Genomic DNA, 16,130 nt, shown 5'->3' on the forward strand with positions numbered 1-16,130 from the left:
TATATTAATATAATTATCAGTAATATCCAATTATTCCCTGCATTACCATACACAGCATCACTCCATTAATGCAGCTGTATACTCCGGCTTACTCTATTCATATAGATACATTATTTTGGTACTGGTTTATGTTAAAAATTTCTTTCTACTCTTGATGCATTGATGATCTATCCTAAATACAAGTAATAAAAAGTGGTTAAAGTGGTTGTCCAGGAAAATCGTTTTCTTGCAGGGAGGCCAGTGAAGGAGAAAAAAAACAAAACAACCCATACTCACCTGTCCCCAATGCTCTGGTGTCTCCCAGTGCGTTGCGGTCCTGCTGCCCCGGGCTCTTATTTTGGTGACAGTCCCAGCCGCACGTGACCGCTGAAGCCAATCGGTGGTCACATGCAGCAGGGGACTTTCACCAAAACTGCGCAAGCGCTTCAAGAGAGGAGGAGCTGTTCACAAACACAGGAAGGTAACATATTAGTGGAATGGGGGAAAATAAGAGCACTGGTGATATTCTGTTTCGGAAGCAGTGAAACGAAACATCACCAGATTATCAGAATAGTGGCCCTGGGGCGGTGGTAATTTATAAAAAATTTTTTAAATAGAAGTAAATTAGTAAATTAGAAACTAGGCAGGGGAGGGGTTTTAGTTTAGGGGTTAATTAGTACTTTATGAAGGACAATCCCTTTAATAATTGTATAATATAATTTAAAATCCTATTTTTTTTTTTAGCTAGCGTCGGTAACTTTTTTCGGACTCTACCCAAAATAGGTCCTGATGCTGAATCCACGGCCCTGCTTATTACATTTACGTTACGATAAGAAACACAGACATCACAGAGCTGATACCGCGATTCCTTTTGTTACTATGGCCTTTTAACTCACAGCAGATCAACATGTATTATTGGATTACCCCAAGGATCTGGGGATAATATCATTCCTTACGGAGTGAGCACCTTCACAGGCGTATGGATTAGCCCAGTACTAGTAGCCTATTTAGGTAGAATGAATGCTTGTCTGCATGTTATTTTTTCCACTTAAAAATAGCAAAATTGTAATTTGAAATAATTGCCCTGGTCTAATAACAGCATTGTGTTAATCATATAAATAAACCTTTATTTGCTGCTGTGTTATTTTAGTTTATTGTGAAGAGTAAATATTAGCAGTTTTTTCCATCAGTTCCTGCATCTGCAGAGCTGTCGGGGGTTTCAATGACACTGCAGGGCTAGAAATGCTTCTCTAGTTGCAACAGTCAAGGTTGTACCAAGGACTCTGTGAAAAGAAAAAAAGGTGTGATTAGGCAGCACTAGTCACAAGATACCGTCATCACTCGACTTCCTGACTTTCTTGGGATTTTTCCATGGGATGTTATAGAAGTGCCCTTATTGGTGTTTGAAAAATAATGTTGACTGAAATGGCAGCATTTTCCTATTTTATGTCTGCTAAAGGGGTGCACAAACAGCACCGGCATGAACAATATCTGGGATCAGGTAAGAAAGTAAGCTGGCAGAGGCAGTGTGATATTGTGGACAATGTTCTTCTAAGGGTGCATGCACACTGAGTAACGCCGGGCGTGTATGAGAGCCGTACACGCCGGCATTACAGCAGACTGCCGAACACTTCCCATTCACTTCAATGGGAGCGCTCGTAACAGCGGCGTTTACGAGCGCTCCCATTGAAGTGAATGGGAAGTGTTCGGCAGCCCTGCTGTAACGCCGGCGTGTACGGCTCTCATACACGCCCGGCGTTACTCAGTGTGCATGCACCCTAAGAAACCTTGGGTCTTGGCACTGATAAGGATGTTACCTTACCACATAGTACCTTCCTAAATTTACTGTCGAGAGAAGCATCCAGGCCCGTATTGAACATGTACTATGTATCGACCGCCCCAAGTATAAGATAATCCTCCCTCAAATATTATAGTCTTATAACATACTCCCTCATCTACTCTCATTATCTAATGGCAGTGTTCTCTCTCAGTGGGATACTGAACCCTGGAACACTGTAAAAATAGTTCAAGAATGGAGGGTAAGTGTATGCACGGCTCTCTCCATTCACTTGGAGACCTGAGCAGCGAGTGAAAAGCTGTTTTTGGGATAGATTTTGGTCTCAGATCTATTGATAGTGTGCTACGCCAGTGGTACATGTGCCCCAGGGGGTATGCAGCATAGTCTCAGGGGGTACAAGCCATGGCTGGGAACCACTGTAAGTGGCAGAATTAGTGATTGCTCAGGTTCTGAGGCTGCTGGGGGAATAGTACCATCCAAACCACCTGTCATCTTCATATACTGAGGCACAGTGGTTGCCATGCAGACACTGAAATCAGAAGTCATTAAAGAGGACCTTTCACCACTCTAGTTCTCCACTGATCCCAGCACAGTTGGAATTTTTTCTCTAGCCCCCACCACTTCAGAGCAATCAGTGCTGTTAATGTTGGTGCCTGATATGCTACTTAAGACCTGTAATGTCAGAAGGGCAGTGTCAGGCAGGAGGACATGATTCAGAGCTCCAATCAGAGGCAGCCAGTGTCAGAGCTCAGTCACATCATTTGCCTGCTCCTTCCTGACACCGCCCTCCTGACTGTAAAGGCTAGTTCACACGGGGCAAGAGGAGGCGGATTTTGGCACAGAATCCACCTCAAAGTCCACCCCCTCACAATAGAGGTCTGTGTAGACCGATAGCGATCTTTTGCTGCTCGCGGGTAAAAAGAAGCAAGCTGCCCTTTCATGAGGCGGATGCCGCAGCGAATTTGTCAAGACAATCCCTCTGGACTAGGCCCATTCATTCGGGCCTACTCCAAAGCGGGAAGCTGCAACAGTCGCGGCTACTGCATTTTGGTCCTGATTCAGACGTGCTTCCCGTGTCAAAATCAGAACCAAAAAACGCAGTCACTAGCCCAAGTGAACTAGGCCTAAAGAGACTAATAGAAAATCACACACTAAAACTAACTGCATTAATTCCCAGGGAATGGTGGGGACTAGAAAAAAAAATCGGGGGAGCAGTCCCTTTTACATTATGTAGAAAGTAGAAATTGCTGAGGGTGGTGAAAGGTCCTCATTAAGGTTGGGGTTATAAGAAGGACGGGTCTCCTCTGATCTATGATGTGAATGAGAACTTTTATCCCTAAGGACTTGCTTGACAGGCTATTTGTGGCTGTTTTTCTTACTCACTTGAGATTAGTAGCAGGATGTGTCACATGACAAACACCACAATGTCTGTTGGGGGTACTCGGAACTTTTTTCATGAGGGGCTACTCGTCTTGAGGCTGAGAAACTCTGATCTATGTTGCCATTGGCCAGCTGGTTAGACACACCTTAGTTGTCTATGTTATGATCTGTTGTTTGGCCACAATCCTGTCCTTCTGTCTATATGCTTCCATATACAGTGGGGCAAAAAAAGTATTTAGTCAGTCACCAATAGTGCAAGTTCCACCACTTAAAAAGATGAGAGGCGTCTGTAATTTACATCATAGGTAGACCTCAACTATGAGAGACAAAATAAGAAAACAAATCCAGAAAATCACATTGTCTGATTTTGTAAGAATTTATTTTCAAATTATGGTGGAAAATAAGTATTTGGTCAGTAACAAAATTTCATCTCAATACTTTGTTATATATCCTTTGTTGGCAATGACAGAGGTCAAACGTTTTCTGTAAGTCTTCACAAGGTTGGCACACACTGTTGTTGGTATGTTGGCCCATTCCTCCATGCAGATCTCCTCTAGAGCAGTGATGTTTTGGGGCTGTCGCTTGGCAACACGGACTTTCAACTCCCTCCAAAGGTTTTCTATAGGGTTGAGATCTGGAGACTGGCTAGGCCACTCCAGGACCTTGAAATGCTTCTTACAAAGCCACTCCTTCGTTGCCCTGGCGGTGTGCTTTGGATCATTGTCATGTTGAAAGACCCAGCCACGTTTCATCTTCAATGCCCTTGCTGATAGAAGGAGGTTTGCACTCAAAATCTCACGATACATGGCCCCATTCATTCTTTCATGTACCCGGATTAGTCGTCCTGGCCCCTTTGCAGAGAAACAGCCCCAAAGCATGATGTTTCCACCCCCATGCTTTACAGTAGGTATGGTGTTTGATGGATGCAACTTAGTATTCTTTTTCCTCCAAACACGAAAAGTTGTGTTTCTACCAAACAGTTCCAGTTTGGTTTCATCAGACCATAGGACATTCTCCCAATACTCTTCTGGATCATCCAAATGCTCTCTAGCAAACTTCATATGGGCCCGGACATGTACTGGCTTAAGCAGTGGGACACGTCTGGCACTGCAGGATCTGAGTCCCTGGCGGCGTAGTGTGTTACTGATGGTAGGCTTTGTTACATTGGTCCCAGCTCTCTGCAGTTCATTCACTAGGTCCCCCCACGTGGTTCTGGGATTTTTGCTCACCGTTCTTGTGATCATTTTGACCCCAAGGGGTGAGATTTTGCATGGAGCCCCAGAGCGAGGGAGATTATCAGTGGTCTTGTATGTCTTCCATTTTCTAATTATTGCTCCCACAGTTCATTTCTTCAATCCAAGCTGGTTGCCTATTGCAGATTCAGTCTTCCCAGCCTGGTGCAGGGCTACAATTTTGTTTCTGGTGTCCTTTGACAGCTCTTTGGTCTTCACCATAGTGGAGTTTGGAGTCTGACTGTTTGAGGGTTTGCACAGGTGTCTTTTTATACTGATAACAAGTTTAAACAGGTGCCATTACTACAGGTAATGAGTGGAGGAAGACTCTTAAAGGAGACTCTTAAAGAAGAAGTTACAGGTCTGTGAGAGCCAGAAATCTTGATTGTTTGTAGGTGACCAAATACTTATTTTCCACCATAATTTGCAAATAAATTCTTACAAAATCAGACAATGTGATTTTCTGGATTTGTTTTCTCATTTTGTCTCTCATAGTTGAGGTCTACCTATGATGTAAATTACAGACGCCTCTCATCTTTTTAAGTGGTGGAACTTGCACTATTGGTGACTGACTAAATACTTTTTTGCCCCACTGTACTTCTGTCTGATGGCGGAGGCATGTCTGTAATTCTGGGGACACAGTTGTCCTAATGCCTGTGTTCATGTTGGAGACACATAGGGCTTTCTGTTATGTATGAGTGGCCTTTGGGTTTCTGCCATGTGGACATTGTCTCCATGAACACACCACTACCTCCCTACACAGTGGACATGGAGCCTTTACAGTGTGAGGAGAAGCTCGAGCTCGGAAAGTCCCCCTGGAGTTTATCACTATCTTGGCCACGGCTTGCCAGCTCTTGCATCATCCGCTATGAGTCATGCTAACCCGTGACTTCCAACATAACACTTCCGCACCTCATCCCCTCCATCATCGGCCTACGCACACCTCAGACAAGCCCCTTTATGCGCCTCAAGCCTCGTTTGGGATTCCGGCTCTGCTTTCTCATTGGTTCTTTGTCCGGGCCGCGCGCTGAATAATAACAGAAACCTACTGAAGCGACTGCCGGCGGAGACCCGTGATTGGCTAGCGGCAGCCGCGGTCACGTGCGATGTAATCCTCTTTGCCATTGGCTGGTTCCTCTATTATATAAACCAAGTTTCGGCATTTTGTCCTTCAGTCGTTTTGCTGAAGACGCAGACGATGATTAACATGAGCTCCTGGTCCCCAAACGAGAACCCACTCACCACCACCCTGCGCCGCCGCGGTTGCTGCCCCTATCACCAGAGAACAGACCCTACGTGGAGAAAGGTGAAGTGTCACTTGTCAGTGCTTGTGTATCCTCTATTAGGCTCCATAGGGTTACTGTTATCCTATTGTCTGTGGATGTGGTGCTGGTTACGTACTTCTTGTATCGATAATGTTATGTATGATCTGTAGGATGCCAGAGATCACAGTAGGTTGTCAGTAGATCTCCAGTAAAGATCTATTGTACTGTGGATGTGATCATTGGGCAGATCTGACCTATATCCATCACATGGGATTGATTTTGGCCAATGTATAACTTACTGCAGGTTGTGAATCCTTTATCTGTGCCTATAAAATAGAGTTGTGATATATATATATATATATATATATATATATTTCTGTATTTACTGTTCATCTAACTTATGTTATTATGGCTTTCCAGAATCTATAAAGTGATACGTTGAAAATGAATAGCGTAAATCTGTAGTGTGTATTTATTCTTTGCAGACCCTGGCCCTCTTTTTTTACATCATATCTTTACATACAGTCTGTTAACATCTCAGAAACCTAGTGGCCAATCGCTTCCCTATTGCCTGAGGTTCACATGACATCACCTACTGAATATATAATTTGTAGACTAAGACCCCAAGCACATGACCGAGTGTCTGTCTGATGTGGGGCTGTGTTTAAGATGTGTCTCATGGTGGGACTAATAAAAGATTATTTGCAGCGGATTGCAGTTGGATAATCCAGTCTTCACATCTGTGGGGGGCTTCTGATCTGTACTGATGACATGGAGCATGATGGGACATGCTCTATTCTGCTATCAGTCAATGCAAGGGATCTGGAGCCCACATAGATGTGAATGCACTTGGCTGTCACTCTGTCTTGTGCGTGGGGTCAATTGTGTGGAATACGGGAGCTTGCCAGGTTGAACATGTCTGATCTTTAGGCAGCATGTTATGGAGCAGGAACAGCTGAGCAGATTGATAAATAGCTTTAAGCAAAGGATAACTATAACTTCACTTAACGGTGTATTCTGGCCCTATATATGTTTTTCATAGTGGTGACCTATTCACAAGTTATTTCATCAGTATCTGATCTGTGGAGGTCTGACAAAGGATCCCACATAGATCCCTCGGGGCTCCACTTCTATTACTGGAATAGGAGCAGAGTGCTTTGGTGTCCTGTCCACTGCTCTATCTTCTGGCAGCTGGATTGGTGAATCTGTGCAGAGTCCAGGTGTCAGTCAGTATGAAAAATACATTTGGGGATAAACACCCCTTTAAAACCCTACAGTTATTATGACTAGGACTTCTTAAGATTTCTGCTCTTTCTACACTGAGTATCAATGTGTGGCTTGGACGCTTTCAGATTGCTGGTACTGAGGCAGTATAGGAGATTTCACGCACCATACAAACTGTGGGGCAGTTCCTACACTTACTGTTACAGTAAACTCTCCTGCGTTGTCTCAGTACCCGGGTCCCCTAAGGATAGGCTATCAACTAAATGTTATACTGAGTCTTTTGACATAAAACTATACTACCAATCTGGTCTATAGCATGCTGCCTACAGAATGGCATGTTTGTTTTTAGTCCTTAGAAATGTTCTTATGTCATACTAATGTATGTAGACTAGATCTTTCAGTGAATGAGGTCTCAGATCAGTGTATACGGAGGGGAATGGAGAACTGATGCTTCAAACTGCCTGACCCTTCTGCTTTAAGCTGCTCTTCCTGAAAGCGTACAGGGACATGTATACTCTGCTGTAGATGATCTGTCATCTCTAATCATCAATGTACAACCAGGACACTTGCACTTCCCTTTAACCGGTGACTGTAGCCATTGTCTGTCACTGCTGCTGTACATAGAGGGAGATGTTTGACGCTACACAAAGAGGTTGTTGTATTACGTCTGACCTACTTGCCAAAAGGATACGCCTCATGTATAAAATATGCAGGAAGACGACATGCGGCCGGCCGCTATAGTGGTTGTAGCTGCCTGTAATCCTGTCTGGGCAAGTCTCTAGTAAAGACTGTGATATAGTCAATAGAAATTGTGGCTAGAAATCAGATGTCTTTGGACATTCAGGTTACTGCTCACTAGACTTTAGACTGTCTTGGATGTGATGTGCCTAGTTTTAGAGTTCCAACATCTCTATTATGAAACACTCTGCAGTGAGAAAATACACACACTATCTATCTTATTTATTTTATTGACTATTAAGGTGCTATTCACATGACCATGTTTTCTGTGTGCTATCTGTATTTCCCATACACACAGCTGTGTGAATGAACTTGCTGTATCCTAGTGATTTATCATGATGTTGATTCCCAAATGACCGGATCACTAATCTACTGAACTTATAAAAAGCTGAGCATCCTCTACAGTGATCTGGTTGTAGGAAGGTTACTGTACTTGCCACCTATGGTAATCAGATTCTTATCAATGAATCCTTGCTGGATTGACTGAATTCTGTTTTGACCCTACAAGTAGTTTCACTTATGCCACGCGTGTGACTACATGTTGCCATGTAGTCTTAGTCATATATATTTTTCAGTATTGCCCTACTACATTGTACTTGGCGATGGTGAATGTGGTCACACGTGACTTGCAACTTGCTGCACCCTTGTCCACTTGGCAGTTTTATCCATTGTTGGTGTACACTCGAGCTCCTAAACGTGTAAAATGTTAAATATCATAAAATGTCCCTCAAAATTCAGTGTGGACTTGTACCATAGTTCTCAAACTTGAGCCTTGTTCTTAATACTGTGGGACTATAACTACTCCATACGCTTAAAAATGAGTGGCAAAGGGGTCCCACACCAAAAACTTTCAATGTGGTGTATTATGTCTGTGGTCTGACTTGCTGCTGGTATACTGTAAGTTTGCAGTGTGCCCCATCTTGAGGTACAAGGCAGAAGGTGAAACTTGCAAGCTCTCTATTCTAATACATTTTTCATGGGACTGTTACTTATGTATTTCTTTATTCTTTTACAGTGTTGGAAGAGAAAGACGATTTTTATTCATCATCACACCTGAGGTAATCTGCCATATTACTCACAGAGTTTAATAGGGTTCCTAAATCACCCACCCATACCATGTCAGCTTCTACATTCTTATTACAAAAAAATCTTACTGACTACATTTTCTGGTAAGACATAGCTATGTCCATTTTGATCTCTGATCGGTAGAGGCAGTGTTGGTGCTGTCAGTAATACATACAACTACAAGGGGCCACTCTATTTTCCGTAGGAGTAAAGATCAGGGGTGGGCAATTAATTTCCCATGGGGCCGCATGAGAAATTGAAACTGTTCTAGAGGGCTATGCGTGCTGTGGCAATTTTAGCTCCACCCACTTCTATGTTGACTCCGCCCATTCTCAATCATTTTTCCATGTGCCCCACAAAGTATAATCCTCCTACAGTCACCCTAACATTATATACCCCCACATTATAACGTTTCCCTCCAAATGTCCTACAGTATTAAGTCCCTCTCCTGGTGCCCCAGTATAAACTGGCAGAAACTAGAGGGGACATTAAACTGGGGCAGCTGGAGGGGGACATTAAACTGGGGGCAAATAGAGGCAGACATGTCCCCCTCCAGCTACCTCCCCACGGTTTAATATCCTCCTCCACCTGCCCCAGTTTAATGTCCCTCTACATCTACCCCCAGTCCCCCCTCTTACTCACACATATGGTCTCTTTTCTCCTTATCTTCCTTCAGTCTCCATTCCCGGGAGCTTTCTCTTTCTGTTTAAAGAGGACCTTTCATCAGATCGGACACATGCAGTTTTATATACTGCTGGAAAGCTGACAGTGCGCTGAATTCAGCGCACTGTCGGCTTTCCCGATCTGTGCCCGGTGTAAAGCGCTATCGGTACCGTAGGGCTTTACAGTCAGAAGGGCGTTTCTGACACTTAGCCAGGAACGTCCTTCTGCCTCGCGGCGCCTATCGCGCTGTACTGTGGAGCGGGGAGGAACGCCCCCTCCCTCTGCTCACACAGCTTGTCCATAGACGAGTATTATCAGGAGCGGGAGGGGGGAGTTCCTCCCCGCTCCACAGTACAGCGCGATAGGCGCTGCTGGGCAGAAGGACGTTCCTGGCTAACTGTCAGAAACAACCTTCTGACACTAAAGCGCTACGGTCCCGGGACCGTTAGCGCTTTACACCGGGCACAGATCGGGAAAGCCGACTGCGCTGAATTCAGCGCACTGTCAGCTTTCCAGCAGTATATAAAACTGCATGTGCCCGATCTGATGAAAGGTCCTCTTTAACAGCAACTACACTGTCCCATGTGGCTCCACCCACTAATGAGTCTTAGCCTATCCTAGTGAGCTAAATGACCTGTGATGACATCATCACAGGTCCTTTAGTGGACTTCCCATTCTGCATCTACTTTTATCCCACAAGCTATACGGGCCGGACAGAACCAGTCAGAGGGCCGGATGTGGCCCGGGGGCCGTACATTGCCCAGGTCTGCTTTAGATGTTGACCAATCTCTTGTTTGGCTAACAACTATCTTGCCTCACTCCCGCATACACATGCACAATAGGATAGGCTATTCACAAGAATATAAGGATCGGGTAGCTAAGATCCTAGTGCCCAATTCTTAATAAGGTCAGCCATCTTTGGAGAGTCCCTACACATTAGGTGGACAGTCTGTCCCTTCAAAAGCAGCCAGTTTGGAATATACACATTTAATATATATGGTAAGGGGCATCAGGTCATCAACATTAGATCACTAGACTTGGATAGCTGCTGCTGATGGAACTAAACAGCGGATAGCCATAAGCTAATGGCGCCATCTGTTGTGTAGTGGCAGTGCTGAGTTACTGCAGCTCTGCTGTTATTCATTTATCAGCTGATATGTGGGGGTGTCGGGTTTTGGCACCCCCTCCTATCTGTGATATACCTCAGAATATTTGCCTCTAATGTTTAATCCCCCTACAATGTGTAGACTATAGGCTGATACTGTATTGCACTTACTAGTACATTATATACACTGTAGCAGTCGATGTATAGATCTAGGCTGGTATAGTGGGCGTTCATGACTAACATGTTACATAAGATATTTTGAGTGACTGTTGTTTTTCTTCTTAGTGTGGTTTTGTGCAGCAGGACTGTCAAAAATGATGGCAGAATCTTTGCCGTTCTGCGGCGCTCCCGGCCCCTTATCAGGGTTGGAACTGGAGGCCTGGTATGAGGACCTACAAGACATCTTGTCCTCGGAAACAAAAGAGACTGCAACTCTCCAGTTGGTATCCGATGAGGAGGTTAGTGACTTTTCATAGTAATAACACTTGTACATGATGGTGGTTTCCTGTCTCTTACAAAATGACCTAGAAAATAGTCCAATCTGCAGGCAGTAGGTTATAGAACAGTCAAGTTAGTATTGTAATATAGATTTCATGTTTGAGAATTCTGCTTTTTCAATGCTGGGATGTCACCCATCACTAATAGATCTCTTTCCCACTATGCTGTATCAGTCTCAACTCCTTCTGTAGCATGCTGCCTGCAGAGCACTGCATTCTCCATGTGATGGGTTTCCATTTAAGGGGTTATCTACTAGAGAGCACCCCCATTTGGAAGCTGTGGCCAAAAGTTACTGCCAAGATGACTTGTCAGCTAGTCAGATGGCTCAAAGCCACTAGAACAAAAACTGATCTTGCGTAGCAGCTTTTTTTTTTTTTTTTTTTTTTTTATTGCAGCATGTCAGTCATGCCAGCATTTCTGTAGGTATCTTCCATATAGGTATAATAGTTACAGAAAGTTTGCAGAGTAAATAACTGCAGACTTTCTGTGAGAAGCTGTAGAAAAAAAAAACGTTTCTGCCCCTGTCTCTTCAGCAGTGTTTTTGACTGTGGTTTGCTACTCTTTAATATGCACTAGTTCTATGTACATTATACTGTATAACTGTAATAAAACCAGAATTTGGGTGCATTTATCAAATGGGTGACTTTTATGATATGATCTAATAGGGAATATGGACATGGGTTAAGAATTCCTTAATCTATATTCTTCTCCTCTTCATGTCTTCTACATGTAGGTGGTGCAGGTGGAAACACTGGATAGCTCTTCATACCTATGGACACTCGAGTCAATAGATTCAACCTTACCAGTGAACTTTACTGATGAAGAGGTGGTTGCTCTTGAGACGGTTGTTGATCAGTTGCCATCTGAGGTTTTGGAGTTTCTAGCCCAGGGATCACCCAGTGACTTTGACAATCCATCTACTTCTTCAGAGTCTTTAAATAACCAACCTGATACGGCCGCAGATGTGGACTCTGGCTGCAGTAGCTCTCCATCCCAAACCCATACAGAGGATGAGGACTCTAGTGGTAGCCAATGTGGAACAAAGAGGAAGAGGAACTCCCAACCCAGAGGCGGAAAGGTCCGAATGAAGGAGAAAGAACAAGAGAATGAAAAGAAAGTTTCTCACTTACTGGCTGAAAATGAGCGCCTTAAGGGGGAGATTGAACGTCTTACTTCGGAGGTTGAGAAGACAAGGAAGTCTCTCATAGAAAGAATGGTTAACCTTAAAAAATGAACGCTGAACCCTGAACAGGATTGAAACTGTTTTGGCAGGATGTGTAAAGCACTGGAAGGAAAATTGTCATGTTGGAGTGGGGTGTCATAACTGTATATACAAACCTGTCTAAAGTGTGTGCATATATATGTCTAAATGTATGGTATTTGGAAGGTTACAACTTTTCTTTTTTTTTGTGTGTGGCACGTTCCACTGACTTATATGGAAGTCTTAGTAATACTGCACTGCATGTAATGAGTCCTGTCTAAACTAGTTGCACAAACTGTATCTGCAATGCTCCTTTTTCAAGGTAGTTTTCTACCCAATCCCCCATCCCTGTCCCAAGGGAAATAGGGTTCAAGCAGTTATTTCCCTGTCCAAGTGCTTCAGTATTGTCAATGGCCAGTCACTAGCCTTAGCTGGCATGTGATGGTCGGGTACATTTCTGTTCAGACTACTACGGCTAGAATGTAGGTGGCTGTAGTGACCACAAGGTAGGGGGGTCACATTAATAACAAAATGGTTAAGTATTATTTACTACACCACACTAATATCTGTACACAAACTTATGTTCTGATCCAGTCATTCTTCTGGCACAAAACATACAACACCAATGACTAATAAATTCTCCCCAATCCCTCTGAATACAGGATATTATAGTTCCAGTCTTGACTCATAATGGTTAAATATGCATGTTTTTGTTTTTTTTGTGTACTTTTTGTAAAAATTGTTTCCATCTAAGTATAACTGAAATCTTTTATATATAATAAAATATATTTTACCCCTGTACAGTATGTATTTCTATCATGTTCTACCTCAATGGGCCTTGTGGATCAGGACTTCAAAGTACAATGTGTAAATGTCAGTCTACATAACATCTTAGCTTTTTTCCTTCAACCACCAGATTTACCTATTAACCCCTTAAGGACCAGGCCATTTTTTTGGTTTCGCATTTTCGTTTTTCCCTCCTCACATTTCAAGAGCCATAACTTTTTCATTTTTCAGTTGAGTCACATGATGGCTTATTGTTTGCGGGACAAATTGTACTTTGTAATGGCATCATTCAATATGCTGTGCAATGTACTGGGAAGCTGGAAAAAAATTCAGAATGAGGTGCAATTGGAGAAAAAATGCATTTGCGCCATTTTCTTATGGGTTTAATTTTTACAGTGTTCACTGTTTGGTACAAATGACATGTTACCTGTGTTCTACGTGTCAGTACGAACGCGGTGATACCAAATTTATATAGTATTTGAAATGTTTTGATACTTTAAAAAAAAAAAAAAATGATAAACTTTGCAAAATAGAAAAAAAAATTTGTGTCATGTTCTAACACCTGTAACTTTTTCATATTTCCATGTATGGAGCTGGTTGTGGTGTCTTTTTATGCGGGACAAGATGACATTTCTATTGATACCATTTGGGGAAAGATCTGATGGTTTGATCACTTTTTATTCAATTTTTATAGGAGGCAAAGTGTTGAAAAAAACGCTTTTTGGCTGTTTTTATTTTTTTTGCCGCTACGCCGTTCGCAGTACGGGATAAATGTTTTAATATTCTAATAGTTCGGGCATTTTGGAGCGCGGGGATACCTAATATGTTTATGTTTAATGTTCTTTAATTACTTTTATAGCTAATCTAGGGAAAGGGGGGTGATTTGAACTTTTATATTTTTTTAATACTTTTAAAAACTTTTTTTTTTCTTCTGTTACATTTATGATCAGACCCCTTAGGTACCTTGAAACCTAGGGAGTCTGATCGCTCATACTATTCACTGCAACACTACAGTATTGCAGTGAATAGCAGAATCGCAGCACTTCTATTAGACGATGCCTCTGGCCTCTGGCATCATCTAATAGATCTCGGGCAGAGACAAGCCTGGAAGCCTTCAATAGGCTTCCGGCTGTCATAGCAACCGATCACCGCCCTCATGTGACGTTCAGGAGGGCGGCGATCGGGGAAACATGGCGGCGCCCATGCCGCCTGCGCTGTTTACACGCTGCGGTCGCATTTGACCGCAGTGTGTAAAGGGTTAACAGCAGCGATCGGCTCGGGCACCGACCGCTGCTGTTATTGGCAGGTCCTGGCTGTATTATACAGCCGGCATCTGCCGTGTATGGAGCGAGCTCAGCGTGTGAGCTCGCTCTATACATCCCCATGCGACCCATGACGTACAGTTACGTCAAGGGTCGCAAGCCACCCCCTCCCGTGTGGCTTTAATAGTATCAGAAAATTAATTTATAACCTGATATGTTGTCTAGAGATGAGCGAACACTGTTCGGATCAGCCGTTCCGGCAGTACGCTCCCATAGAAATGAATGGAAGCACCTGGCACGGCGACCGGCCGCCGGCAAAGTGTACGTGCCAGGTGCTTCCATTCATTTCTATGGGAGCGTGCTGTTCGGAACGGCTGATCCGAACAGTGTTCGCTCATCTCTAATGTTGTCCACTACTGTACAAGTCAGTACCCTAGACTTTCTTATGCCAGACAAGACATATTAGATGGCATTGTTAGGCCGCTACAACACCTCTAATGATGGTAAATGTGGATGCAGTATGACCCACAAGATGCCGCAGCACAACAATCCTGTTAGATTTCGGTTACTGATAAACAGTAGATAAGTGTCCGATCAGTGGATGTCTAAAGTGCTGGGACACTCGCCGGTCTCAAACTAGCTCCTGTAGCCCTCCACTTCCATTGAGTGACAGGCATACAACACTGCGTTCCGCTCAAGTCTATGGGACCTCCAGAGCCAGCAGTGAACTTTTACTCAATATGATTTCACTGCATCTTTACCACAATGTTTAGCTACATGTGGCCTTAGCCTTATGTGTTGTTTGAGCAAACCTTGACTGTAGCCCTATGCCAAGATGACAGCCAGGGCTTTAGTAGAGCATAAGTACTTGGGACACATGAAATCAATAATCTACAAAAGTGGTTAATTGCATGCTCGTGTCTACTAGCATGGAAATATGTAGAAAGTATACATGGCATGACTGTAGTTTACTAGATATACCACACAAGCTGCTTTTCATAAGATTAATACATGAACAGTAGTGCTCTAATATAACCTACTTGCATATGCAAAAAAAAATATAGGTATTATCCATCTCTATACAGGTAGTCCTCGGGTTACGACGTTTCGTGGTTACAACTAGAGATGAAAGCTCCCTTGTAACAGAAAACTGCCAGCACTCCCAAGTAGCAAGGACTAGCCTGCGGCAAATCAATGCTGGTTCTACAGCAGGCTCGTCCTTGCTCATCGGAAGAGAGCTGGCAGCTTGCTGTTATGAGCCGCTGCACACTAAATCACTGTGATCCGTTCCTATGCGGCGTCGGTATGGTAGGTTTCTGACTTGCGTCGAAATTCGGTTTACGACACCGCGCAAGAACCTGATCAATGTCTTAAGTCGAGGACTACCTGTACTTCATTATGGTGTACTGAGTACAGGCAAGTACTGCAGCCTGGACAAGCTTCTCAGCAAACATTGGAAATAGTCCTAGGGAAAAGTTGTATGTACAGTATGGCAGAGGCCCATTATTGTAGTTACATTCTGGGCCTTGGTTCTGCACTGCTTATACACAGGCACATGACAAGAATTTGCAATTTTGTGACTTTCTGGTTGCGTTCACATTTGTTCTGGAGCCTTGGTCTAAGGAAGCAAGAAAGTGTAATGACTCTGTACACTTATCACATTTGTCAAATGAGGGTGGGGAACAAACCCCTAGCAGCCAATCAGAATGGGAATACATTCTGAGTTCTATCACATCTTCTCTAAGACCCTACATATAAGGTACAGAAACAAGAAAATCAGTCTCCTACAGGGTCAGGATTGTACTAACACCATAATCCAGGCTTTGTCTGCCATATTCACATTAGTGTACTGGCACCATGCTGTTTCTTTATCAATGGTCCTGAGTTGTTGTTGTTGTGTGGCATGCAGACTTTACCTATATCCAGTATCCTGT

General features: G+C 43.5%; 1 protein-coding gene across 2 annotated transcripts; it reads left to right on the top strand.

Moving 5' to 3' along the window:
• The first annotated feature begins 5,570 nt into the window (after window positions 1-5,570).
• Window positions 5,571-13,304, top strand: DDIT3 (DNA damage inducible transcript 3). Of its 2 annotated transcripts, XM_075265715.1 has the most exons (4): window positions 5,571-5,695; window positions 8,632-8,674; window positions 10,735-10,907; window positions 11,681-13,304. In XM_075265715.1, the coding sequence occupies exons 3-4, from the start codon at window positions 10,764-10,766 to the stop codon at window positions 12,179-12,181; spliced, it is 645 nt and encodes a 214-aa protein (XP_075121816.1). In that variant the 5' UTR covers window positions 5,571-5,695; window positions 8,632-8,674; window positions 10,735-10,763; the 3' UTR covers window positions 12,182-13,304. The 2 variants fall into 2 exon arrangements, with proteins under 2 accessions (XP_075121816.1, XP_075121817.1); XM_075265716.1 differs by lacking the exons at window positions 5,571-5,695; window positions 8,632-8,674 and adding an exon at window positions 9,893-10,217 and having other exon boundaries at window positions 10,257-10,907.
• Window positions 13,305-16,130: the final 2,826 nt, after the last annotated feature.

Source organism: Leptodactylus fuscus, chromosome 2, assembly GCF_031893055.1.
Source record: "Leptodactylus fuscus isolate aLepFus1 chromosome 2, aLepFus1.hap2, whole genome shotgun sequence".
Taxonomy (NCBI): Eukaryota; Metazoa; Chordata; class Amphibia; order Anura; family Leptodactylidae; genus Leptodactylus; species Leptodactylus fuscus.

Coding starts and splice junctions, on each gene's coding strand:
- DDIT3 (XM_075265715.1), top strand. CDS start 10,764: ATGATGGCAGAATCTTTGCCGTTCTGCGGCGCTCCCGGCCCCTTATCA. Junction 10,908..11,680: donor AGTTGGTATCCGATGAGGAG/GTTAGTGACTTT, acceptor TTCTACATGTAG/GTGGTGCAGGTGGAAACACT.